The sequence below is a fragment of the Dipodomys merriami genome, unplaced genomic scaffold (assembly GCF_024711535.1).
Source record: "Dipodomys merriami isolate MVZ:Mamm:240054 unplaced genomic scaffold, mDipMer1.0.p SCAF_177, whole genome shotgun sequence".
NCBI lineage: Eukaryota > Metazoa > Chordata > Mammalia > Rodentia > Heteromyidae > Dipodomys > Dipodomys merriami.
The window spans coordinates 1,105,849-1,132,051 of NW_027203126.1; the positions used below are offsets into that span (position 1 = coordinate 1,105,849).

General features: G+C 49.5%; 1 protein-coding gene across 4 annotated transcripts in view; it reads right to left on the minus strand.

The window, feature by feature from the left end:
- LOC138829847 (calcium-binding protein 1) overlaps positions 1-26,203 on the minus strand; it is a 68,535-nt gene that overhangs the window by 9,819 nt on the left and 32,513 nt on the right. The window contains exons 1-2 of one of the 4 annotated variants that reach the window (XM_070026399.1): positions 7,275-7,611; positions 1,462-1,638 (exon numbers count right to left, since the gene is read on the minus strand). The exons of 1 other annotated variant lie outside the window; for it this stretch is intronic. In XM_070026399.1, coding sequence (XP_069882500.1) covers positions 1,462-1,638; positions 7,275-7,319 — 222 coding nt within the window. In that variant the 5' untranslated portion in view covers positions 7,320-7,611. Of the gene's footprint in view, positions 1-1,461; positions 1,639-7,274; positions 7,612-19,385; positions 20,025-20,819; positions 20,862-26,203 lie in introns of those variants that run through there. 2 more of the 4 variants (XM_070026400.1, XM_070026398.1) reach the window with 2 other exon arrangements.

Sequence of the window (26,203 nt, forward strand, 5' to 3'; positions counted from 1 at the left end):
CTTCCTGGAAGCTGGGTGCTGGTGGTTCATGCCTGTCACCCTAGCTACTCAAGAAGCAGAGGTCTGAGGATCAAGATTCAAAGTCAGGCTGGGCAGGAAATCGTGTGTGACTCGAATACCCAATTAATCACCAAAAAAGCCCAAAGTAGAGCTGTGGCTTAAGTGGTAGAGTGCTAACCTTGAGCAAGGACGCTCAATAAAGACCAGATGGAGTTCAAGTCCCAGAACTGGCAAAAAAAAAAAAAAAAAAAAAAAGGTAAAAAAGAAGTTTCCTGGAGCCAGTACCAGTGGTTCATGCCTATAATCCTAGCTTCTCAGGAGGCTGAGATCTGAAGAGCATGGTTCAAAGCCAGCCAGAGCAAGAAAGTCCATACAACTCCTATCTCCAATTAACTATCAAAACACTGGACTGGAACCATAGTCCAAGTAGTAGAGCACCTACCACTTGCCATAAGTAAGCAAATTGAGCGAGTACAAAGCCAGTTCAAAAGCCAGTTCTGGGGGTGGGGATGGGATGTTCTAGTAGACCATGCCACATACATAGAGTTGTTAGGAGCACACAAAAACTACATGAGTTTGAATCCTAGCTCTATCCTCTGGGTTTTTTTTGGGTTTTCTTTGGTTGGTTGTGGGGCTTGAACTCGGCCTGGGTGCTGTCCTTTAGCTCTTCAGCTCAAGGCAAGCATTCTACCACTTGAGCCACAGCGCCACTTCCAGTTTTCTGAGTGGTTTATTGGAGATAAGAGTTATTCAGTGGGGCTGGGAAGGTGGCTTAGTGGTAGAGCGCTTGTCTTGCATGCATGAAACCCTGGGTTTGATTCCTCAGCACCACATAAGCAGAAAAAGCCAGAAGTGTCGCTGTGGCTCAAGTGGTAGAGCGCTAGCCTTGAGCTGAAGAGCTGAGGGACAGCGCCCAGGCCCAGAGTTCAGGCCCCACGACTGGCTCTGCCCCCCCCCCAAAAAAAAATTTATGGACTTTCCTGCTTGGGCTGGCTTTGAACCTCGATCCTCAGATCTCAGCCTTCTAAGTGGCTAAGATTACAGGTGTAAGCCACGGGCACCAGGCACTATCTCTACCCTCTTGTGAGTGTTACCTACAACCTCAACTGTGCTTCCTCTGGGACTTGGTTTCCTCATCTGTAAAAGGGGGTAATAAAAAATAGCCACCTCTAGGAGTTGCTGAGGCTCATAACGGGCAATGCACCAATATACTCATTGGCACAGTGCTCCAAAGAATTTATCTGCTATATTATTTCTGGCGAGTACGTGTGGGCTCACTTTGTAGCAAGGCGTGGGAAACTTTGGAGAATCAGTTCCTGAGTGGGAGGGGGCCCAGAAGCATTAGAGGTGTCTCCACTGGGGGACAGGAGGTACTGTGTACAGAACCCATCTTCTTCCCAGTACCTCCTCACGCCCTGTGAAGCCAAGCTCAGCAGGCTCCACTGGGCTGAACTTACGTACAGGCTGCCTGTTCTCGAAGCCCTTGCGCAGGAAGATGCAGGCAGGCCCCAGCAGGTTGTGCATGACAGCGCAGTTCTGAGCCAGCATCAGGAGTGGTCCATGGAGCTCGCCACCAGCCTCCAGTCCCTCCTCACTGGTCTGCACCACCACATAGTTGCTCTTCTCTTCCTGGCGCATCTTCAACCAGTACCAAGCAAATACAAAAGAGAGGCAGGTGTCACCTCTCTGCCCATCTAAGCCCTTCTGGTCCTGGCCTGGCTTCAGCCTGGCTCCTGGTCTAGTAGGGACTTCTCCTCAAGAGTCAGGTGGTAGAGTTCAAGGAGTCCCATGATACGCAGCGGCAGGCACCAAATTGGTCCAACAGATGGAGACTCCGATCCTTGATGCCAACAGTTGTTCCAGGAAGAGCTGGGTATGGTACTTGTGGTGGGGTACTTGGTCATGCATGCACATTCTCTCTCTCTCTCTCTCTCTCTCTCTCTCTCTCTCTCTCTCTCTCTCTCTCTCTCACACACACACACACACACACACACACACACACACACACACACACACACACACATACTGATATACATATGTACAGAATCACATGCCCAAGTGCATGCAGAAGCTCACACAGAAAAGCTGAACAAGGGAGAGGCGTCTGTCCTCACCAATGAGAAGTGTTCCCTCAGAGTGTCGATGTCCTTTCCCAAAAACATTTCCAATGTCCCAGCTTAACCCCAAGGGCCTATGTTGTGTCTCCCTGGCCTGATCCCAGCTGGATGCTCATTGGAAGGCTAGGGGAGCAATCAGGCTCTGCAGCATCTGTTAGACTGGAGGATGGGAACAGCGGTACCATGGCTGACACAAGTAAGACAGGTAGGGTGTCAGGGGTGAGGACAGGGACAAAATAGATGTGTGCCACCTCCAAATGGGCAGGACTATTCATTCCAGCCCACCAGATTTCTTGATGTAAAGCACCAGCTGGGCCCACCAAGGCATGTCTGTGCTCCCATTCTACTTTTTTTTTTTTTGCCAGTCCTGGGCCTTGAACTCAGAGCTTATGTATTGTCCCTGAACTTCTTTTGCTCAAGGTTAGCACTCTACCACTTGAGCCACAGCTCCACTCTTTTCTCTTTTTCTCTTTATGTGGTACTAAGGAATCGAACCCAGGGCTTCATGCATCCTAGGCGAGCACTCTACCACCAAGTCACATTCCAGGCCCCATTCTACTCTTTCTGGTAACCTCAAGAGTGGCAAGCTAGCCAGGCGCCGGTGTCTCACACCTGTAATCCTAGCTACTCGGGAGGCTGAGATCTGAGGATCGTGGTTCAAAGCCAGCCTGGGCAGAAAAGTCCGTGAAACTCTATCTCCAATAGACCACCAGAAAACCGGAAGTGGCGCTGTAGCTCAAGTGGTAGAGCGCTCGCCTTGAGCTGAAGAGCAGAGGGACAGCGCTCAGGCCCAGAGTTCAAGGCCCAGGACTGACAAAGAAAAAAAAAAAAAAAAAAAAGGAGTGGCAAGCTTTCCAGCAGTTCTCCTTTTCCTCCCTCCTGCCTTCCCTGGCTCCTTGCCCAGGCTAGACTGCAGGACCTAGAGGTTGAGGCAGAGGCCCTGTCTGCTTACCGAATATAGCTGTGCTCCCAGGCCCTGGCTCCCCCTCCTCCTCCCTGCAGGTTCCCATGTAGCTATAAAAAGTCAGCATTGCACACAGACTCCCCTAGGACACAGCAGCATCTAGACATAACATGCTGTTGGCCCCAGCAAGCCCAGAGCCTCTCCAGAACTGAAGTTGGCACTATGTCCTGCACTGGGTAGGGAGGGCTCCTTTTAGCATGGCAGGCTGAACCCCTGAGGGCCGTCTGTATACCCTGCCATCTCACACTATCATACCCCATTTCCAGACAGTTGACCCAGCTGACTGATGGCCCATACCTAGACCAGGTTCAGCCAGTCCTGCCAGTCTGAGCAAGCAGAGCCATCCCTACCCTATTCTCACAGGCTTCCCCACATACTCCTTAGCTAAAGGCTATAGATAAAGACTCCTTTCTAATCCTTTTCAACATCCTAAGATTCTTGTAGGCCCAGAGACGGAGGAGCGAGTCTTGGTTTCTAAAGGAAACACAGTAACTCAGACCCAAGCTGAAGGAACTCAGACCAAGGCTCAAGCTCAGTGAGTGCAAGAAGGAAGTTTTGGAACTCCGTGGATGTCAGACAGACCAAGGATCCATTTGGACTTGATGCCCCAGGGAGGTAAGACCGAGGGCCTCTACAGTACTCTCTCCTACTTGAGGATCCAGGCTGGTGGTAGCATAGATGAAGAAAGTCCTTCCACCTTGGAGGGGATCCAAAGAAAGAGCTTGGGAGTGAGGGATACACTCTCACAAGATGCTGTAGAAAACCAGACTTTTCATTTCTGGCTGAATCTCATGTACTTGGCTCAGAATGAGTGCCAGGCAGGAAAGAGGAGGCAGCAGGTGGCACAGCACTCTGAGAGGCGGCTTAATATGCTGGCTTTGGGCAGTCTCAGGGCCCAGTTCTGGCTCTGCTACTTGCTTGCTGTGTGACTTTGGGCAGGTCCCTTCCCCGGCCTCCACTTTCCTTCTCTTTGTAGTAAGAACAATCTTTTCTCTAATACAGGATTCTTGTGAGAAATCAATGAGCTACTACATATATAAAGTGTTCTGCATAGTACCGGCACATGGGAAGAGCCAAATCAATGCAGTTGCCATAGTGATGAGAGTGATGGTGGTGGTGATGCAACTGAAGAGATTCTGGGTACCAGAAGGCATTCACTTCTGGCTCCAGAGGAAGTAGGGGAACATCTACCAATCAGGAAACAAATGAGAAGGATGAAGAGGAATTCGCTCCCCCGAAGAACGAACCAGTGGTGTGACTGGGGAATTTCCACTGCACTTCTTGAGTATAACACTGCCTGGCACCGAGTTGCCCCGGGAAGCTGCTGTTCTTCTCCAGCCTGTGATGGCACCTGACAGCCTGGTCCTTGCCTAGCTCAGTGCCTGGAGCAGCTCACCTATCACCATTACCAGTTCCCTAGCTACCAATCAGAAAGCCAAACCACAGGCAGACACTGTATCTAAGCACCAAAGGGACTTGTCCTGGCTACAGGAGGAATCGGCATATCTCCTGACCTTAGGACTTTTCTACCAACACAAATTAGCCAAAAGCACACAGGTGGAGGGTCTTGTCCCTGAGGGTGGTCAAGGAAAGTCTGGAAGATGGGTGTTTCATAGATGGGAGGGGAGATTTGTCACACTGAGTGGCTTAAGGACTAAGCCTTAAAGGTCAGATTCAGGAATCTATGAATAACATTTCTGACTTCAGGACAAAGGGGTGGGGGAGAGACTTCTAGAGAGAAATAAAACACCAGTTCTAACTTCCCATGGTACAGGGTCTAAATCCCAGCTCTGCTTGGAATCAGAAAGGCGCTTATCTTTATGGTCAGCAATCTTCTCAGCAAACTAGCCAAGAAATACTTAGTGGAAAAGGGTGAGTAAGGGTAGCAGGTTGTAAACAGTCAGGAAAAAGCAATGCTTACAACTAATGTAAGAAACATGACAGAGGGGCTGGGAAGGTAGCTCAGTGGTAGAGTGCTTGCCTTGCATGCATGAGGCCCTGGGTTCGATTCCTCAGCATCACATAAGCATAAAAAGCCGGAAGTGGCGCTATGGCTCAAGTGGTAGAGTGCTAGCCTTGAGCTGAAGAGCTGAGGGACAGTGCCCAGGCCCAGAGTTCAGGTCCCATGACCAGCAAAAAAAAAAGAAACATGACAGAGAATGAGATGAGTTGTATGATCATCAGCCTGAATCCATGGGCTCAGGGCATTTCGAGCTGGAGGTATGGCAGAGTCTGTACTTAGTATATGTGAGGGGGCTGGGAAGTTGGCTCAGTGGTAGCGTGCTTGCCCCTCAAGCATGAGGGCCCTGGGTTTGACTCTTCAGCACCACATAAGCAGAAAAAAGCTGAAAGTGGCACTGTGGCTTAAGTGGTAGAGCACTAGCCTTGAGCTGAAGAGCTCAGGGACAGCGCCCAGGCCCAGAGTTCAGGCCTATAACCGACAAAAAAATAAAATAAAATAAAAATGTGTGTGTGTGTGTGTGTGTGTGTGTGTGTGTGTGTGTGTGTGTGTGTGTGTGTGTGTGTGTGTGTCCCTGGGTTTGATCCCAGCATACATAATCATCATCATCATCATCATCATCATCATCATCATCTCCCCCATTCTCCTGTTTTCTTCCATTCCTTCTCTTTAAAGCCCAGAGTGGAAAGGTTATGATTACAATGGCAATAATACCATTCAAGTACCATATATGCCAAGCAGGTTAAGATGTTAAGATGGCAGAGAATTTACTGGACATCTAACCCCAGCAACACACACAGAAAAAAAAAAAAAAGATCAAAAGGCAAGGGAACTGAGGCACAGTGGTTAAGTAATTTGTTCAAGGTCATTTGGCTGGAAAGAGGAGACCTGAGTGGCTTGACTGTTAAGCACTGAAGTGTGAGGGAAGCTGGGGAGGAGACAGAAGGATGATGCTTGTTATTAAGTGCACTTCCTCCAGCTCTGACTAGATTCCTTGCAATGGTGTTTGCCCGAGGTCCTCTAGACTACTTCCGATCAGTTCCTGCCTCTCTGAATCAGCCTGGATGCCACCTTGGAGGCAGAAGTCTCTCCTAAGATGATGACGGATTATAGGAGACCGGGGAGACACACAAGCAACCATCAGTCCTCAGAGGGATCCAAGAACAGCAAAGATTAAATGGAATTTGATGTGAGCAGCTTAGCCGAATGAGGGAGATGAAAGGCATGAAAGCCAGAAATGTCCTAAATCAAGGGGCTGTGAAACTCACGGAGGAGGTAGGGTGGGCTGTGATAAAAGGCATCATTTGCTAACCTAAGAGCTTCGTTGTGTCACGTGACCTTCCTCTGAGAAATCATCAAGCTCCTTATCGAGAAACTGAAAGAACTGGAGAAAACCATGCCTAGGATGCCTTTAAATATATTCCTTTAAATGATATCTGAATCTCTTCTATGGCCTGACTATCGGAGGGCTAGAAATACAGATGGAGCCCCATGTGAAGCAAAACCCTGCAGATGCAACTTAGACCTGCATGAAAGACAGCTCTCCCAAAAGGAATTCTTGCGAAGAGAATCATCCTAGCATTTAAACAATTGGTGAGTAACTTACATATACCCCAGCTCTCAACATTTCTGTTGGGCACCCTGATTTCTCAAAGGATGAAACATGGGAACATGGGTCCTAAACCAGGCTGGTCCTTTCTTGAGACTCTCTGAGCTGATTCAAGGATTATCGGGTGTATGAAGAGGGAGGTCCTGGGTCCTGCCTACTGCAATGGAAGGCACTTCTAAACCCATAATGTGAAGGCTTAGAAAGCATCAGAGAGGTGCTCAAAGGACCCTCTGAGGACATGAATGAGCCCCCGGGCCTACCCTGGGAACTGTGTTCCGATCTGTTCAACAAGGGCTGTGCACCAAAAATCCTAAGAATATCATGGATAATCCATAGCTCCAAAGCTCTGTGGTTTCTTTTAGAACTCCCTTGTACAAATTCCCAAACATGGCCTCCCCTGACCCTGCCACCCCCGCCTACCAAACAGTTCTCAGTCCTAACTTTGGCTCCAAGCTAGGGACATAAGAAACTATGACAAGAGGGTCTCAAGAGGTGGGAATGGGGAAGCAGCTCGGGACAGAAACCCCATAAAGCTCAGCAGGCTTGTGATGGACATCCATTCCCAGGCCCACTTCAGGGACCACCCCCCACCAGCCTCAGGGGGTGAAAACTCCAGAAACATACCTTCCTTGAAAGATTTCTCAGTGGCGACTTGACACAGTTTCCCATTCTATGCTGAAGCAGCCCCTCTTGGGATCTCCGGGTCCATGAAGGAGGTTCCTTGTAGGGCTAGGTGACTCAGTGGGGGTCACTGCCAGCCCCAGCCTCCCTCCAGCCTGTGTTGCTCTTCCTGCAGGACTGAGCTGAGCCCTTTCTTGAGCGCGCGTGCTCTCTTACTCGTCTGCCTCTTCTTGCTGTCTGGATCTTTTTTTCTTTTTTTTGTGGTGTATGTGTGTGTGTGTGTGTGTGTGTCTGGGTTTAACTTTCTGGGTACTTTCTTAAGGAGACAAAGGCAGAAGGGAGAATTCAGGGCCTGGAGGGGGAAAAAAACCCCACAATCGCCCGGAGAACTGATGGCAGAGGGGCAGAGGGCAGCTGAGCTGGAAAGCTGCCGGATCATCTACATCAGATTAGAGCTGAGTTCGTTCTCTCTCTCCATCTTTCTCCCCTTCCCTCAGCCCCTCCTCTCGCCACTGCCAAATCTGTAGGGAGATTGCTTCAGGGAGGGGGACCCAGGGTGGCATCTGTAGCTGGGAATTAGGCCAGCCGATCTAGAAGAGGAAGCTGGCTAGTTTGGGGGCTCCCCCCCAAAGCCAGGGTGCCTCACAGCTCACAGTTCCATACATGTACAAACACCACACACACACACACACACACACACACACACACACACACACACACACACACACACACACACACACACACACACACACACACACACACACACACACACACACACACACGCAAGTCCCCAGGGAGACGTATGCCTCTTCTTTAAGAGCAGTGAGCCGGACAAACGCCAGCCCTCACAGCCCCTGGGCAATCGCAGCTGGATGGAAAGCAGGCAGCTCCAGTTGGGGGCCGGAGAGATCCTATGACGTCTCCATTACGCTCCATTTTTTACACTTGCCTCATCACTGGAAGGGGATGAGGCTCCAGGGCAGGTGGTATAGCTGAGTTGTCAGCAGAGATCAGCTCCCTCCTTCTGCCTCCTCTGCTGGGTACGAGCTCTCTGGCCCAAGGGAAGACACGGAGGGAGGGGCAGGGTAGAAATGGCACTGGCGCTGGTGTTGGCACAGAGGGCGTGGGCAAGGTTCCCAAACCTTCTCTGCATCCTCTACTGAATTGTAAGGACAGTTCATTGGCTTCCATGGGGTGCAGGGCAGTGGGTCGCTCTTTATAAACAGTCTTCGTGGTTCCGCAGCTGCAACTTTATAGCTGACTGGTTCTTCTTCATCCCTCCAGATTCTGGCTCTGGTGTGAATTCATCTCAAGCCCTCAGATGTCCCATTTGAGACCTAAAACTGGAGTCAGATTAAGAGTACCGGGAGGAAGCAAACCTGTTTCCCCTGCACCCAGTTTTCTCCAGCAGGGGGCACCAGAGATGGACACGGAGGCAGATCAACCCTCAGGCCCCTGACGAGGAAGTTTACCCACCATAGAGCCCAGAGCTTCAATCCAGACTGGCTCCTTTCCCTGAGATGTCTGTCCAGTCTGGGGAGTCAGAAACCCCATCAGGGAAGATGCCAAGAACACTGCCCAGGGGTGGCACAGGTTGGCTCCTTGGGAATTGACAAGGAGGTCTTTGGCTGACTCTCAGTGGTGGTCAGGCTGCTGTTGACCAGAGAACTGATTTTTTTCCCCTGTGTGTGTGTCAATCCTGAGGCTTGAACTCGGGGCCCAGGTATTATCACTGAGCTTTTTTGCTCAAGGCTAGCACTCTAACACTTGAGCTACAGCTTCCTTTCAGGCTTTTCTGGTGGTTAATTGGAGATAGGAGTCTCACAGATAAGTCAGGTAGTGGCTCAAGCTTGTAATTCTAGCTACTCAAGAGGCTGAGATCTGAGAATCATGGTTCAAAGCCAGACCAAGGCAGGAAAGTCAGTGAAACTTTTTTTTTTTGTCAGTCCTGGGGCTTGAACTCTGAGGGCCTGGGCACTGTCCCTGTGCTCTTCAGCTCAAGGCAAGTGCTCTACCGCTTGAGCCACAGTGGCACATCTGGTTTTCTAGTGGTTTATTGGAGATTAGAGTCTCACGGACTTTCCTGCCGGGGAACTGTGATCTTCAGATCTCAGCTTCCTGAGTAGCTAGGATTACAGGCATGAATCACCGGCTCCCAGCCCATGAAACTGTTATCTCCAATTAACCACCAGAAAACCAAAATTGGAGCTGTGGCTCAAAGTGGTAGTGCACTAGCCTTGAGCAGAAGATAGCTCAGGGATAGCACCCAGGTCCTAAATTCAAGCTCCACGACAAAAAAAAAAAGTCTCACAGATTTTCCTGCCTGGGATGGCTTCAATCTCCTGAGTAGCGAGGCTTATAGGCGTGAGCGACCAGTGCTTGGGGTGTGTGTGTGTGTGTATTCATAAAGGGCAGGAAGGAGCAAGCAGCCAACATAAATGCCTTCTTCAAAAATGTTTCTTGTGGGAACAGGGCATGAAGGAAGCACTTCCTGGCCTGGGCACAAATCAGGTTCAATAAATAGACTTTCAACGAATAGGAAGTATAAGGGGTCTGGGGTTGAGTTCTGGCTAGGACTCAATCACCTCCTGTTCCCCAGCTTCATTTTCCTCCCCTGGAAATGGGGCTTCCCCTATCTGGCTAATTAAGTGTAGAGAGGAAATGAGTGCCACATAATAAGGACTTGATCAGCAATTATTCCAATGGAAGAAGTATCATTTGCCCAGTGTTTACATGCCTGGTACTGTGCTTGGCTCTGGAGATACTACAAACATCAGGATTAAGATGCTCCCTGCTGGCCAGATACGGTGTCACAGGCTCTCCTGTAATCCCAGCTATTCACGAGTGTGGGTAGAGGAATCACTGGCAACCCCAAGCCAAAATCCAGAGATGAGCTAAAGTTAAAAGGGCCAGAGGAATGGCTCAAGTGAGTGCCTGCCTAGGAAGGCTGAGGCACTGAGTTCAAAGTCCAGTACAAAAAAAAGAAAAGAGGGGCTGGGAATGTGGCTCAGTGGTAGAGCACTTGCCTTGCATGCCTGAGGCCCTGGGTTCGATTCCTCAGCACCACATAAGCAAAAAGAAAAAAGCTGGAAGTGGCGCTGTGGCTCAAGTGGTAGAGCGCTAGCCTTGAGCTGAAGAGCTGAGGGACAATACCCAGGCCCAGAGTACAGGCCCCACGACCAGACCCCCCCCCAAAAAAAAGAAAAAGAAAATAAAAGACATTTGCTTTCGTGAAATTTCTAGCAAATAGTAAGGAGCAAGGCCATAATTATTTAATTACATGTCATATAAATGCTATGAGGGGGAAAAACCTAAGAATTCTGAGAATATGAGGCAAGTGACAGGTAATGTGATTTAGTATCCAGGATAAGAAAAGACTTGTAGACAAAATTTAGAGAAGGGGGCTAAGGATGGAGTTGATTGAATGCTTGCTTAGCATATACCAGGCTGGGTTTGAGCCTCAGCACTGCAAAACAGGAAGGAAGGAAGGAAGGAAGGAAAATGTTTTCTATAAGATCTAGGAACCATTTGCAAAGTTTTATTTATTAATTGTTTGCAGCAATCTCCCACCTGAGCCACAGTTCCCCTTCTAGATTTTTACTGGTTAATTGGAAGTAAGAGTCTCAGAGATTTGTTTGCTCAGGGATGGTTTCAGCTCACAATTCTCAGACCTTAGCCTCCTGAGTAGCTAGGATTATAGGCCCCCTGTTATCCAGCTTGTGTTGGTTATTGTCACTTATAAGGCCTTGCTTTTATGCCCAGCCTGACTTTGATTCCCCTACTTGTGCTCCCCCATGTCATTGGGATTGACAGGCACACGCCACTCACCCCAGACATTGCCTCTCCCATGTATAGGAGATCACCATCACATACTCAGCACCCTGGTTGAGATGGGAGTCTTGAAAACTTTTTTTTCCCCACTCAGGATGGCCTTGAATCTCAATCCTCCGATCTCTGCCTCTCAAGTAGAGCTAGAATTACAGGCATGTCACCTCACTGGACTGTAAACTCTTGAAAAGATGAGGTCCATCAGGGATCAGAAAGGAGCTTGAGTCAGGCTGCAGGTATAAACCCAGTACATGCTACTAAATGGATGGGAAGAAACATGGTTCTTTGGACAGCTTTCCTGGAAGTTCTCATTTAATAGGTTGAGGTGAACTCCTGACTTTGGTGTTGGTTACTCTACTCCCCAGGGAACTGACAGCTGCAGCCAGCTGTTGGAATGCAGAGCTGGACTGACATGGATTCCAATCTTGCCCTGCTGCTTGGTACCTTGGGCTTCAGAATCTTTATTTATAAAATGGAGATTCTAATGACACTTCCCTAAGCCCTCTAGAGAGGAGCTAATGAGATAACACATGCAAAAGGCTCAGCAAGCAGCTAAAAATTGTCACCTTCCTCTGCCTTGCATAGGTTTTAAAGGACCAGGTGTGGTGGCACCCATTGGTTCAGTAACCAGTCACTCAGACCTGGTGACTCCTGCCCCCTGCAGTCCAACCTGGGGCATAGCACCTGCTTGTCGACCTTGGGATAAGCTTCTGTCCTTGGAAGCTTGACAAAAGAGACCAAAAGCAAGTGCCTATGAAAAAGTCAAAAGCTTAAAGAAAGGGATTGGTAGTTTGCTAAAGTAAGCTTAAAACTTAAGAGCACCAAGCGACCCACGGGTTCCAATCTGAGGCTTCAGAGCTTCCTTAAACTAACTTGAACTAGGCAGTGAGCTGGAGTGGGAGATGGATTGACTTTCAGTAGAAAATAAAATGGGCTGGGCTTGGGTGGCTCACACCTGTAATCCTGGTTACTCAAGACGCTGAGATCTGAGGATGCTAGTTCTCAGCCAACTCTGGCAGACTTATCTGAGAAACTCTTATCTCCAGTTAGCCACCAAAAAACCCCCCCAGAAGTGGAGCTGTGGTTCGAGGGGCAAAACACTTGTCTTGAGCAAGAAAGCCAAGGGGTAGGTAGTGCCCAGACCCTGAGTTCAAAAGCTCCAGTGCCAGTGCCAGAATAAGAAAAAAAAAAAAAAAGGAAGGAAGAATGAAGGAATGAATGAAAACAAGGCTGAAAGGTGGGGGTTTCTGTAAGGAGTGAGCAATGGCTCCGGTTTCTGGAATGGAATAACAGGATCAGAGAGATGAGAAGGATAAGCCACTTACTGATTATTCCTGATTAGGAAAGACAGCAGAGCAGGGTGTGGTAGTGTGCCTGTAAGCTAAGCACTTTAGAGGCTGAGGCAGCCAGAGTTGTATTACAAGACTGTCTTTAAAAAATAAAAATAAAAATAAAGCCGGGGGCTGAGAAGGTGGCTCAGTGGTAGAGTGCTTGCTTTGCATGCATAAGGCCCTGGGTTCGATTCCTCAGCACCACAGAAGCAGAAAAAAGCCGAAAGTGGCACTGTGGCTCAAGTGGTAGAGCGCTAGCCTTAAGCTGAAGAGTTGAGGGCCAGCGCCCAGGCACCACAACTGACAAAAAAAATAATAAAATAAAATAAAGCTGGGCACCGGTGGCTTACTCCTGTAATTCTAGCTATTCAAGAGGCTGAGATCTGAGGATCACAGTTCAGAGTCAGCCCAGGCAGGAAATTCTGTGAGACTTTTATCTCCAGTTGAACACCGGTAAACTGCAAGTGGTCTGTGGCTCAGATGGTAGAGCGCTAGCTGTGAGCTGAGAAGCTCAGGGACAGTGCTCAGGCCCAGAGTTCCAGCCCCATGACCAACCAAAAAAATAAAAATAAAAGAGCTGGGAGTGGTGGTTCACACCTGTGATCCTAGCTAGTCAGGAGGCTGAGATCTGTGGATTATGGTTCAAAGCTATCCCTGGCAGGAAATTCCATCAGACCTTTATTTCAAATAAACTACCCCAAAAAAGCCAGAAGTAGCACTGTGGCTCAAGTGGTACAGCGCTCTCCTTGAGCAAAAAAAAAAAAGCTCAAGGACAGTGCCCAGGCCCACAGTTCAAGTTCCAGGCCTAGCAAAAAATTTAAATAAACTTAAAAAAAATTAAAAACACAAAAAAGGGCTGGGAATGTGGCTTAGTGGTAGAGTGCTTGCCTTGCATGCATGAATCACTGGGTTTGATTCCTCAGTACCACATAAGCAGAAAAAGCTGGAAGTGGTACTGTGGTTCCAGTGGTAGAGTGCCAGTCTTGAGCAAAAGAAACTCAGGGACAGTGCCCAGGCCCTGAGTTCAAGCATCAAGACTGGCCACACACACACACACACACACACACACACACACACACGGAGGAGGAGGCCAGCCACACACACACACACACACACACACACACACACACACACACACACACACACACACACACACACACACACACACACACACACAGTGCCCAGGCCCTGAGTTCAAGCATCAAGACTGGCCACACACACACACACACACACACACACACACACGGAGGAGGAGGCCAGCCTCACACACACACACACACACACACACACACACACACACACACACACACACACACGGAGGAGGAGGCCAGCCTCCTTCTGACCAGTTCTGTCAGTTGTATCCTTAGCATTGGGATGCCAACCCAATGTTAAGATACTCGGAAGAAGGTTGGCGTGTAATATAACACAAGAGATACTCCAGACAGACAGGGAGCATGCCAGTGTGGTACTTGCAGCACAATTCCAGCCATTTACTTACTGTGTGACCTTCAGGCAGGTCACTTCCCTCTGGGTGTCCTTATCTCTAAAATCAGGGGTGATAACAGGAACCTGCACAGATGGCTGAGAGGGATAGGATGTGGAGAGCAGACTTGTGCAATTACTCAGTGGGCTCTAGGTGGAGGGCTCAAGCACTCTTGTTGCTTTCCCAAAATAGCTGCAGGCAAATGCAGACATCCAGACATTCCCGAGAATTCAAAACCAACTGATTCCTATCACCTATGGCTGATGCTACCCACAATTTCACCTTCTTCTTCCCTATTCTGAGGTTCCCAGAGTAAAGACCTGGCTGGGGCAGGAATAAGAAACACACAGGGCTGGGAGTATGGCTTCATGGTAGAGGGCTTGCCTAGCATGCATGAGGCCCTGGGTTCGATTCTTCAGCACCATGTAAACACAAATAATTTGTTTTTAAAGGAACACATACAGTTCTCACCTCCAGAGCACAGACCTGGAGCAGGTATAATCCTAGCTACACAGGAGGCTGAGATCTGAAGATTAAGAAGGTTCAAAGCCAGCAGAAAGTCTGTGAGACATTTATCTCCAATTAACTACCAAAAAGCTAGAAGCAGAGCTGTGGCTCAAGTGATGGAACATGAACCTTGAGTGAAAAAATGCTAAAGGACAGTCCCTGTAATGGAAAGCAAAAACACAGGCCTGAAGCTGAATCTATTAGGACACAGCCATCATGGCCTGGCTCCACATCTAATCCAAGGAAACTAAAACAAAAAAAAAAAAACAAAAAAAAAAAACTATTCCAGAGTAGCAAAACTATTTTTTATTCACTTGTAAATACTATGATCTGCCCTCCCCTTGTCTGTTTGTCTGTCTGTCTGTCTGTCTGTCTGTCTGTCTGTCTCTCTGTCTGTCTGTCTGTCTGTCTGTCTGTCTCTCTCTCTCTCTCTCTCTCTCTTGTGTGTGTGTGTGTGTGTGTGTGTGTGCACGTGTGCACGTGTGCGTGCACCCGAGTGTGCGCGTATGCCAGTCCTGGGGCTTGAATTCCAGACCTGGGCACTGTCCGTGAGTTTTTATGGCTCAAGGCTGGCACTCTACCATCTGAGCCACACCTCTACTTCCAGTTTCTTTGGTAGCTAACTGGAGATAAGAATTTCTCAGATTTGTCTGCCCGAGTTGCCTTTGAACCACAATCCTCAACTCTCAGCCTCCTGAGTAGCTCAGTTTACTAGCATAAGCAGCCAGTGCCTCTTTTACATGCAGAACAGCGTGGAAACTGGAAGGGCCTAGCCAAGTCAGAAGAGATGGCTCTTTAGCTGGAAAGGGCAAAGGATGGGCCAGAGCCACTCGTTTTTATTTGATTTGCCTCCTCTACAAGGGTTTTTTGGAAGCCTAGAGTAAGAGCACAAATCTTCCAAGACCCAGAGCCCACGGACACGCTTGCTCTGAGTTAATTTCTGACAGGACATTATCTGTTCAGGCAGCTGGTTGGCAAGTCCTTAGCTGGGGACAGAAAGAGAACTAGGGACAGTCAGCTGATAATCAGCTTCTTCAAAGCCTTCCTCCTCAGCCAGCTCAGAGGCAGTGTGATTACATAAGGCAGTATGATTATATATTTTGAAATACCTTACACAGACCCTTATTCAGAAAACCATAAAGGTTGGCCTTAGCCAACTCCAGTCTAGCTTACTCGGGAGGCTGAGGATGGCACACGTCTATCATCCCATGTTATATGGGAGGCTGAGATTGTGATGTCCGCTCAGCACAGGGCAGAAAAGTCTAAGAGATTGCAGGGAGGAAGCTGGGCACGGAGGTGTACACCTGTAATCCCAGTGAAAATGCGAAGCCTAGAAACAGGCAGATTGCTGCTCAGGTGTTTGTTTGACTGGTAGTGAGACTCCATCTTAAAAACAAAAACAAAAACATAGGGCTAGATGTGGCTCAGCAGTAATGCATACAGCCCAGCAAGCATGAAGCCCCAAGTTCAAGCTCCAGTACCACACACAAAGAAATAACATATAAAGGCTGCTCTTTAGCTAGTATCCAGGTTGTTGGCTTTTTTTTTTTTTTTTTTTTTTTTTGGTTCCAGTCATGGGGCCTGAACTCTGGGCCTGGGCACTGTCCCTCAGCTCTTCATCTCAAGGCTAGCGCTCTACCACTTGAGTCACAGCGCCACTTCCGGCTTTTTTCTTTTTGCTTATGTGGTGCTGAGGAATCGAACCCAGGGCCTCATGCATGCAAGGCAAGCACTCTACCACTGAGCCACCTTCCCAGTCCCTGGCATATTTTTTTTTATCTTGTGTAACTTGGTGATACTCTGCAAGGCACTTGTCGATCTTATTTCTCGATGAAGAAAGAGACTAGAGAGAGAACATGAAAATGATCATGCCATTTTCTATCTCAAGCTGGGATTAGAACCATCTTCCAAACCACCATCCAATGCCTCAGCCCCTCATCTACTCTGTCTCCTGGGGCAGCAGAAATGTTCCATGACGTCAATGGAAGAATCTCAATTCCTGTTTCCTCGACTGTGAAAGTCTTATCTTGGTACCTCCAGGACCACTCTGTACCTGGCTTTCCCTGGAGCTCTAACAAGCAGAAAGAAGACACCCTAGGTGGTTTAGGTCAATAGCAACAACAATGATAATAATTAACACTAATGTGTTCTGCTTCATTCACTGGGACCAAGCTGTAGTCACATCACCATATCTCATTTAACCTCCTAAATTCTCCCTAAGGGAAACTAAGATTATTCCTATCTTTCAAGAAAACAAAGAGCTTAGTGAGATTAAGCAATTTACCTATGATCAAAATAAAACCAAACAAAACAAAAAGTAGCAAGGCCTGGGAATATGGCTTAGTGACAGATTGCTTGTCTAGCATGCATGAAGCCCTGGGTTGGATTCCTCATTACCACATAACACAGAAAAAGCCGGAAGTGGCACTGTGGCTTAAGTGGTAGTGTGCTAGCCTTGAGCAAAAAGAAGCTCATGGACAGTGAGTTCAAGCCCCAGGACTGGCAAAAACAAAAATAAAAACAAAAGAAAATAGCCAGGCATTATGTCTATGATCCCAGGACTTGGGAGGCTAAGACAGAAGGATCAAGGTTTGAAGCCAGCCCAGGCAGGAAAGTCCATGACAATCGTATCTCCAGTTAACCATCAAAAAGCCTTAAGTGCAGCTCTCAAGATATAGAATGCCCAAGCTTTGAATAAAAAAGCTAAAAGATAGCACCCAGGTCCTGAATTCAAGCCCCAGCACTGGCACAAAAATCAAACCAAACCAAAAACAATGCTGAAACTTAAGACATGGAAAATATACTTCTCTAAATTTAATTTGCCCTAAGCATATCCTATCTGAAATTTTCTGTATTCAGAATCCCATTTCCATTCTCTTGGTTCCCTATTCTGTCCTTAAGGATAAAATTCTCAAAACAGACTAGAGAAGGGAGGTGAAGACTCATTTCTCCCTATCTCAGGAGACTGGGAGCTGGGACACTAAAGTCCCTGCCTGGCTGAGGGTTTGTTGTGGTGGTGGTGGTTTGTTGTTCAAGCTGGATGCCCTAAGTGGTGTCAGCAGGGAGCTCAAACTGAAGGTACTGAGCTTTAAAGCAAAAACCAGCAGCACCAAGAGGCAAAAAAGCTTCCAGAGGGAGCTGGTAAATATTTGATGGGACCTTCCAGCTCCTCCTGACTCAGGTGACCTTGTGACATTTCAGAACATGGGGCCAGAGAATATTGTTCATCTAATGACTGCCATGTTAGAAGGGACAAAGGCATGTGAACTACAATACTATGAGCTCAGAAAGGGCCCAGACAGGCAAATTCCACAAGACTGGGAAGTGACAATTTCTTTTTTTTTATCCTTAGGAGCAGAGTTAGGTCCCCAGTCCACTAAGTGGTGTAGTTCTATGGCCTTTCAAACTGTTAGATGGTTAAATTCCCAAATAGCCAGGTTGCTGGTTATCTTATTAACCCTTGTCTCTGGGGCAGCAGCTGCCTGAACAAAGTAAGTGGTCAAGGAATATTTGATAAGTGAATTGCTGTGGTTCATTCAACAACGCAGCCGGCTCATTTCTGCCCTCATACTCTACACCTCCTCACCAACACACAAGACACTGCAGTGAACTCCCTCGGCATGCCGCCACGCTAACCCTCTCGGCTCTGTTCAGAATCTCTACTGCTGAGAAAGAGAGAGAAAGCTGTTTCCAGCTCTTTCCGCTAACGAGGGCTCCCTGCAGGAACAAAGCCACAAGCCACTGTCCTATTATACCACCCCAGCAGCCCCGTGCAACCCCGATCCGCGAGCGGCTGCCTTTATGTCTGACCTCCACCAGCAAGGTAGTGTATTGAGAAGAAATGTGCAGATCTGAAGCAACACACACATACACACACGCACAGACACACGGCCACCTTGGAATGCTGATACAGCATAGCAAGCCAGGGGGTTGACATTAGATCCTAGCACAGAAATACTCGAACCCCCATCCCCTGCCCTGCAGCCCCCACAAACCACACAAACACTCCCATCAGACCTTCGCATTACTCCCCCTGCTCTGCTGCGGCAGAACTGCCTCAGTGCCCAGCCACAGACTCGATCAGAGGCTCAGAACTGGAGGAAACCTTGGCTTTGCTCAGGAGTTTGTCTGTCTGTCTCCTGGGCAGCTTGAGTTCCAAACTGTCCAGCAGGGTTGTGTCCACCCAGCTGCTTTGAAATAGCTTCCTGGTGCCCTTGAGAGAAAGGCCTGAGGGAAACACAGAGAGCCACTGGTGACCTCTTAAAGGCTTTTCTGACCCGAGAATGCGCAAGCAACTCAGACTGGGGTTCTCCGGGTGTTAACTCTACTCCCTAGTACCTCACAACGTCTGACCACCATCCTCCTCCAAAACACTCCAAAGTTCCCATTTGAGTAGCGCTTCAGGTCAGCCCTCCAGGCCTACCGAGATGTCTTTTCCTCCTATTTCAGAATCTCCTAACTTTTTCCAGGTCTCTGAGGACATCAAGTCCCCCATTTCCAATTAAGTCTGGGGGACCCCAAGTCTCCCTCTCCTGACCTCCAGACCCCTAGCTCTCTTGGGTCGCTCCCTGGTGGCGCTACCCAGATGCCACCGGAGAAGTGGAATTCGGCGCCACTTGCTCTTACATCCCGGTCCCCCCACGCCGTGACTCCTGAAAGTCCGGGTCTGTGTGTGGAGGTGGACGGAGGCTGGGGCGTCGTGCCCGGCCCGGCAGAAGCCGGGAGCGTGGACAGCGCACGGGGTGCTGAATCAGGGCCCCGGCCAGGGAGGACGGGATGGGACGGGATGGGACGGGATGGGACAGGACGGGACGGGACGGGTCTGCACGGAGCGAGCTGAGCGGGGGCACGACCACCAGACCGGACCGGGGACCCCCAGGGACAGTGGAGCGGGAGCTCCGGCCGCGGGCCCCGGACGAGCGCCTCTTCCTCCCCGGAGCGCGGGGCCAGGGGTGCGGCCCTTACCTGGCCGAAGGCGGAGCTGAGCATGGGGCGCAGCCGGTGGAGGACCGGGTCCGCCTCGGTCCCCGCGGAGGCAGCGGAGTTCCCGCGGCCCCGGAGGCCGAGGTCCGGGGACGGCCCCCGAGCCTCCCCGTCCCGCCCGCGGACCGGCGGCGGCGGCGCTGGCGAGGGCGGCGCGGGTCGGGGCGCCTCCCGGGGCCTGCAGCGCGCCGGGGCGGCCGACCCCCGCCGGGGCCCCCGCGCGCTCTCCTCGCGCGGCGCCGGCCGGCACAGGGGCCTCCGGGAACTGGGGTCCCCGGACGGCGGCGGGGTGCTCGGGCAGGCGCCAGGCAGCCGGCGGCCGGGCAGCCCGGGCTCCCGGGTCGGGCCGTGGCGGGGAGCCCGGCCGCCCCCGCCCGCCGCGGCCGCCGCCGCCCGCAGCAGAGACGTCTTGGACTCGCTCTTGGCGATGTGCGAGCTCATCGCGGCGCGGCCGGCGCTCGCATGGCCCGGCGGGGGCGGCGCGGGGCCCCCGGCGGCGGCAGCGGGCAGGGAGCGGGGCGCCCGGCGGGAGCCGAGCCCGAGGACGCGCTGGAGGCGGGCGCCGTCCCCCGGCCGCTTCAATGCGGCCCCGTCGCCGCCGCCCATGTGACAGTGCGGTCTCCGCGCCCGCCCGGAGCCACGAGCTCCCGGCGGCCGGCCCGGCGCTAGGTACCGATCTGAGGAGGGGGGGGGGGGGGGGAAGAGGCGGTCCGCACGCCTGCGGCTCCCCGAGAGCCTACCCCCCCCTCCCGGCCCAGGTACCGCCACTCCCCGCCCTCGCCCCGCCCTCGCCCCGCCCCGCGCCCCGGGAGCCCGGCTTCCCGGCGGCCCCTGGTGGCGAAGGGGGCGCTGCGGCGCCTGGAGGAAGGGGCTAGGAACTCGCGCACAGCCCCTCGTCACCCTCTCCCCGCAGCATCCCCAAACCCCCTGATCTCCCACAAATGTAGGCGAGGGTGCGCTGCCCCAGGGGAAGGGGATGTCCAATTTTGGCAATGGGACAAAAGAGGTACAGAGCACTTGGGACCCCAGAGGGATGAAGGCGGTGTAGACTACACGCGCAAACGCAGGAGCCGCAATGGCCAAGGAAGGCCAGGCTGAAGGAAAAGTCTCCACTCTATGGCAAGCTTCGTGCAGCCTGCACAGCGCAGCGGGACTCAGCCCCTAGTAACTCAGCTCTCCCAGCTGAAGCCAGGCCCGGTGGTAACTGGCTGCGTTATCTATCTAGGAGGTGCCCCATGGTCAAGTCTCAGGTGGGTCCCACTGGCTGTCCCTCCAACTGTCCTGCTCTCCTGTCCACCCCCGCCCCCCCCCCCACTTTCCTGCCCTTCTGGCTGCTGGTGGATTCATGATCTTGGTAGACAGCCAGGGAGTCACACGGGGCTGGTTTAAATCTCAAATCCCAGCTCTGCAGCTTACCATCTGGGGATCTTGGGCAAGTGTCATCACCTTCTTCGGAGCTTTGCTTTCCCTCTCTGTAAAATGCCAATGATAATTCTAACTTCTCGGTGACATCATGTGACACCATGCATATGAAAGGTCTAGCTAGTTCCCTTCTCTCAGCACCCCCCTTCTGAAACCCAACTTCTACCCTTCTTTAGAATAGAATGTTAAAGATTCGGAGGTGCGAGGAACCTCCGCAACTCTCCCTGTTCTAGTGTCTGGCCTTGGCGTCATCCACAGCCTGCTGGATGCTCAAACTTCTTGGAAGGACATATAGACCCATCCCCTTCTCTGCACTGTCTGCCTCTTTTACTTAAGAAGATGTAAGAATAAAAAGCCTGGTGCTGGTGGCTCAGACCTATAATCCTAGTTATTCAGGAGGCTAAGATTTGAGGATCACTGAAGGCAGCTTGGGCAGGAAAGTCTGGGAGACTCTTAGCTCCAATTACCCAGCAACGGGTAGGAAGTGCAGTTATGGCTCAAGTAAGTGGGAAAACACCAGCCTTGAGTGAAAAAGCTAAGGGGCAGTGCCCAGGCCCTGAGTTCAATCCCCTGTATTGGCACAAATATGCACTAGGGGAAAATTTCCCAGGCACAAGAAGAATGGAAGGACAGACAGACAGGCAGATAGGCAGGCAGGTAGGCAGGCAGACAGACAGGCAGGCAGACAGACACAGACACGCAGACAGACACAGACACGCAGACACAGACACGCAGACACACACAGACACACACACGCAGACACACACACACACACACACACACACACACACACACACACACACACACACACACACACACACACTGAGGAAGAAAAGGACAGGATGGGCAAAGAGAGCAGCTATACAGAGCCAAAACTGAATAAGCAAAGTATGGCAAATTGTCCCCCAGTTCGCCTTCTGTAAGGGACTATCAAAGCCACACACCATTTCTTCATTCCCTCCCTCCTTCCCTTTCTTCTTCACTTCCTCTCTTTCTTCCTCCCTCCCTCCTTCCTTTCCTGTACTGGGGATTGAACTCAGGGCTTTTTTCCTTTCACTCACAGCTGGCACTCTACCACAAGTGACATCTCCAGTTCTAGCTTTCTGCTGATTAATTGGAAGTAAGAGTCTTTCCAATTTGTCTGCCTGGAGCTAGCTCCAAACTAAGATTCTCAGCTCTCAGCCTCCTGAGAAACTAGCATCGAAGATATGAGCCACTCTCAGGTTCTTAATCATAAATACTGAGGTAGGTTTTGGGAGTCGGGGGGGGGGGTAGAGAGACAGTGGGAGAGCAATCCTAAACTCTCATTGTTACAAATATAACCTGGGATATGTGGGGTGTAAAGTGTTCACCCTCCCTGGTTTGGGGTCAGTCACTGTCTTAAATGTTCAGCCCTCAGAACAGTTGTTTATTTGGTGAGACTAAAAATAAATGTATATCCAATATAAATCACAGGAGATAAAGTACCTTAGCAGGATCTCTCAGAGCTGATGAGCAGCTGTGGGCTGATGGGTATTCTAAATCCCTTCTGTGCCACTCTTGTGTATCTGTCTGAACTCCTCCTAAATATCTCTGGGAAAGCCTTCTGTCAACAGCTTCTTTCTGGAAAAGTTAGCTCATTCATGATTATCAGAGTAAATACAAGAAATCAAAACTAGCCGGGCGCTGGTGGCTCACGCCTGTAATCCTAGCTACTCAGGAGGCTGAGATCTGAGGATCATGGTTCAAAGCCAGCCCGGGCAGGAGAGACTGTGAGACTCCTATCTCCAATAAACCACCAGAAAACCGGAAGGGGTGCTGTAGCTCAAGTGGTAGAGCGCTCGCCTTGACCTGAAGAGCTGAGGGACAGCGCCCAGGCCCAGAGTTCAAGTCCCACAACCGACAAAAAAAAAAAAAAAAAAAAAGAAATCAAAACTATGTGCATGGAGTAATTAGATGTAACACCTGTACACATAGCCCATAGAATACTGTGTATGCACTAGAATTCCATTTCAATTGTAAGATTATATTAATTTGGTTACTTGAAAAAAAAAAACTACTTGTGCAACCAGGCATTGTGCTCTGCGCCTTAGACATAAAGATTCATCCAGAGTCAACAAAATACTTGAGTGCCTAGTATTTCTCGGCACAAGATAGATAGAAGACCAGAGGGAAGGACAGACAGATAGGAAGGAAGGCAGGCAGGCAGGCAGGCAGACAGACAGACACAGATAGATAGATATAGATCTACTTATGTACCTACCCATCTATATAGTAAGGATTTGTTGTTTTTTTTTGGGGGGGGGGCGGAACTAAGGCTTGAACTCAGGACTTTGAGCTCTTGCTTTTTTTTTTTCTGCTCAAGGCTTGCATTCTACCATTTCAGTCTAACCTTCAAATATGGTATTTTGCTGATGAACTAACTGGCTTCTAACCTCAATCCTCAGAACTCAGCCTTCTGAGTAGCTAGGATTATATAAGCATGAGCCACTGGCACCAGGCTCATCTAGTGATTTCTTTTGCAGTCTGGGAATGGAACTCAGAGCCTCACATATGCTAGGTAAGTGCCCTAACACTGAGCCTGTACGATCCCCGGTACCAGCAGGTCAGCAAAGAACCAAAGAACTGTCTATCCTCAGCAATTCATAAACACAAAATACATGCATGGAAAGGAGAGGAAAGCTGGTGTTATGAAGAGAAATAAAGCAGGTACGAGCCCAGGACTTATTGGAAGTTTAATTATTAGTGGTACAAAGCCTGGTGTGTGCAGGGCAAGTGCTCTACCACTGAGCTCCACCCCCAGCCCAGAAGGTGCTTGTTAAAGTGACTAGGGAAGGCCTCTGCAGAAGGGCCCTGTGAACAGAAACCAAAATAACGGAGCAAGTGACAGATATATCTAGGGAACGAGCTCTCCTGGCAGAGGGAAGATATTCAAAAGTCCTGAGGAGGAAACAGCTTGGTTTGTTCAAGGAGAAGCCAAGAGACAGGAGGGCTGGAGTGAGTAAGAGGGGAGGTGGTGGAGGAAGAAAGCTGAAGGGAGGGGCTGGGCACTCAAGGACTTTGGGTTTCTTCTAAGCACCAAATGAAGCCACCAGTGATTTTGCAGTAGAGGAGAGAGGAGAGCGGTGTGATTGTCTACAACCGTAAAGCCCACGGGCTGTGTTGCAAGCAAGCCAATAGGCTGGCAAGTATAGAGCCAAGCAACCTATCAGGTGCTGTCCCCAGGTCTGGCAGAAATGACAATGGCTGAGCAACTGGAGTGGTAGACTGGCAGAGGTAGTAAGAAGTCAGTTTTGGAAGTTGTTTAAAAAATGGTTAGGCTGGGAATGTGGCTTGGTGGTAGAGTGCTTGCCTAACTTGCATGAAGCCCTGGGTTCAATTCCCCATTACCACTTAAACAGAAAAAGCTGGAAGTGGCGCTGTGGTTCAAGTGGCAGAGTGCTAGCCTTGAGCAGAAGTAGTTGTTCAGGGACAGTGCCCAGGCCCTGAATTCAAGCCCTAGGACTGGCAAAAAAAAGAAAAGGCTGACTGTCTTATAACAGGTAGCATGCATTAGGGAACTAGACTGTAAGAGGCTATATGGGCTTGCTTATGGGGGAGGCAAGACCACAGAACCTTTGAAAGAGCCAGAGAAAGGAGCAGAGGTAGTGACACTGCAGCTGCTTTGTGAAGAATAAATGAATTCAAAGGGACAGAGGAAGGCCATTCTGGGCAGAGGGAATAGCCAGAGTGGAGGCCTGAGAGTGGATTTGTCCATGTGTGGGAATCATCTAGCGGTTGAAGCAGGTGAGAGAAAAAATAAGGGTTAGGAGACAAGACTGGAAAGATAGTTTAGAACAGACCATGAAAGATATTCAGCAGTCTGTACTTTATGGTACAGGCAATGGTGAATCCTTGACAATTTGATGAGTAATACATAGGATGTCTACAGAAGTATATTTTTGAAAATAATGTTCATAGATTTGGTGGCAGGATGGGGGAAATGTGTGGACTATAAACACAATGAAGACAAGTCCATTTAGTTTCATTCCTTCCACCAAAGTTGTTTTTTTGTTTGTTTGGCTAGTCCTGGGGCTTGAACTCAGGGCCTAGGCACTGTCCCTGAGCTTCTTTTGCTCAAGGCTAGCACTCTACCACTGGAGCCACAGTGCCACTTCTGGCTTTTTCTGTTTATGTGGTACTGAGGAATTGAACCAGGACTTCATACATGCTAGGCAAGCACTCTACCACTAAAGCCACCTACCCAGCCTTATTGACTTTTTTTTGGTACTGGTACTACAGACTGAACTCAGGACCTGGACACTGTCTCTTAACTTTTTCACTCCAGGATGGCATTCTACCACTTGAGCCACATCTCTGCTTTTGACTTTTATAATGTTGTTTGAAGATAGAGTCTCATGGACTTTCCTGCCTGGGCTGGCTTCAAATTGGGATTCTCAGATCTGTTTCCTGAGCATGAGCCACTAGCACCCAGCTAAAAACAATTTACTGTGTATTCATCATGTGCTAAATATTGGGGATAAAGTAGTAAATCAGTAAAGATCATGCCTTTTTTTGTACCAGGGCTTGAACTCCAAGCCTCATGCTCTCAATAGTACCTTACTACTTAAGCCATGCCTCCAGTCTAGCATTTTGCCAGTTAATTGGAGATAGAGTCTTACAGTCTTCTACTCAGGCTAGCATCAAATCTTGACCTTCTGGATCACAGACTCTTGAGCAGCTAGGATCATATATGAACCGCCAGAATTCTACTTGTGTCCTGTTTCTAAAAGAATGTAAATAGGAGCTAGGCACCGGTGGTTTACGCCTGTAATCCTATCTACTCAGGAGGCAGAGATCTGAGGATTGTGGTTCAAAGCCAGCCTAGGCAGGAAAGTCTGTGAGACTCTTATCTCCAATGAACCATCAGAAAACGAAGTGGCGTTATGGCTCAAGTGGTAGAATGCTCTCCTTGAGCTGAAGAGTTGAGGGGCAGCACCCAGGCTGAGTTCAAGCCCCATGACTGAAAAAATATATTTTATATATATATATTATATATATATATATATGTATATGTATATAAATAGGAGAAAAGCAGGGTAAAGGGCCAAACTCCTAGCCTGTCCATGGATCTCTTTTTAATATGTTTGATAATAGTATATAGCAAACTCCTTTATAAATAACTTCAGCTTGGTACTGGTAGCTCAAATCAATACTCCTAGCTACTCAGGAGGCTGAGATCTGACAATGAAGATTCAAAGCCAGCCTGGGTAGGGAAGTCCAATGACACTCATCTCCAATTAGCTACCATAAAAGGCAGAAATAGAGTTGTGGCTCAAGTGGTAGAGTGTCAAACTTGAGTGAAAAAGCTGAGACTTTGTCCAGACCATTTATTCTCTGTGATGTCTCTTGTCCAGCTT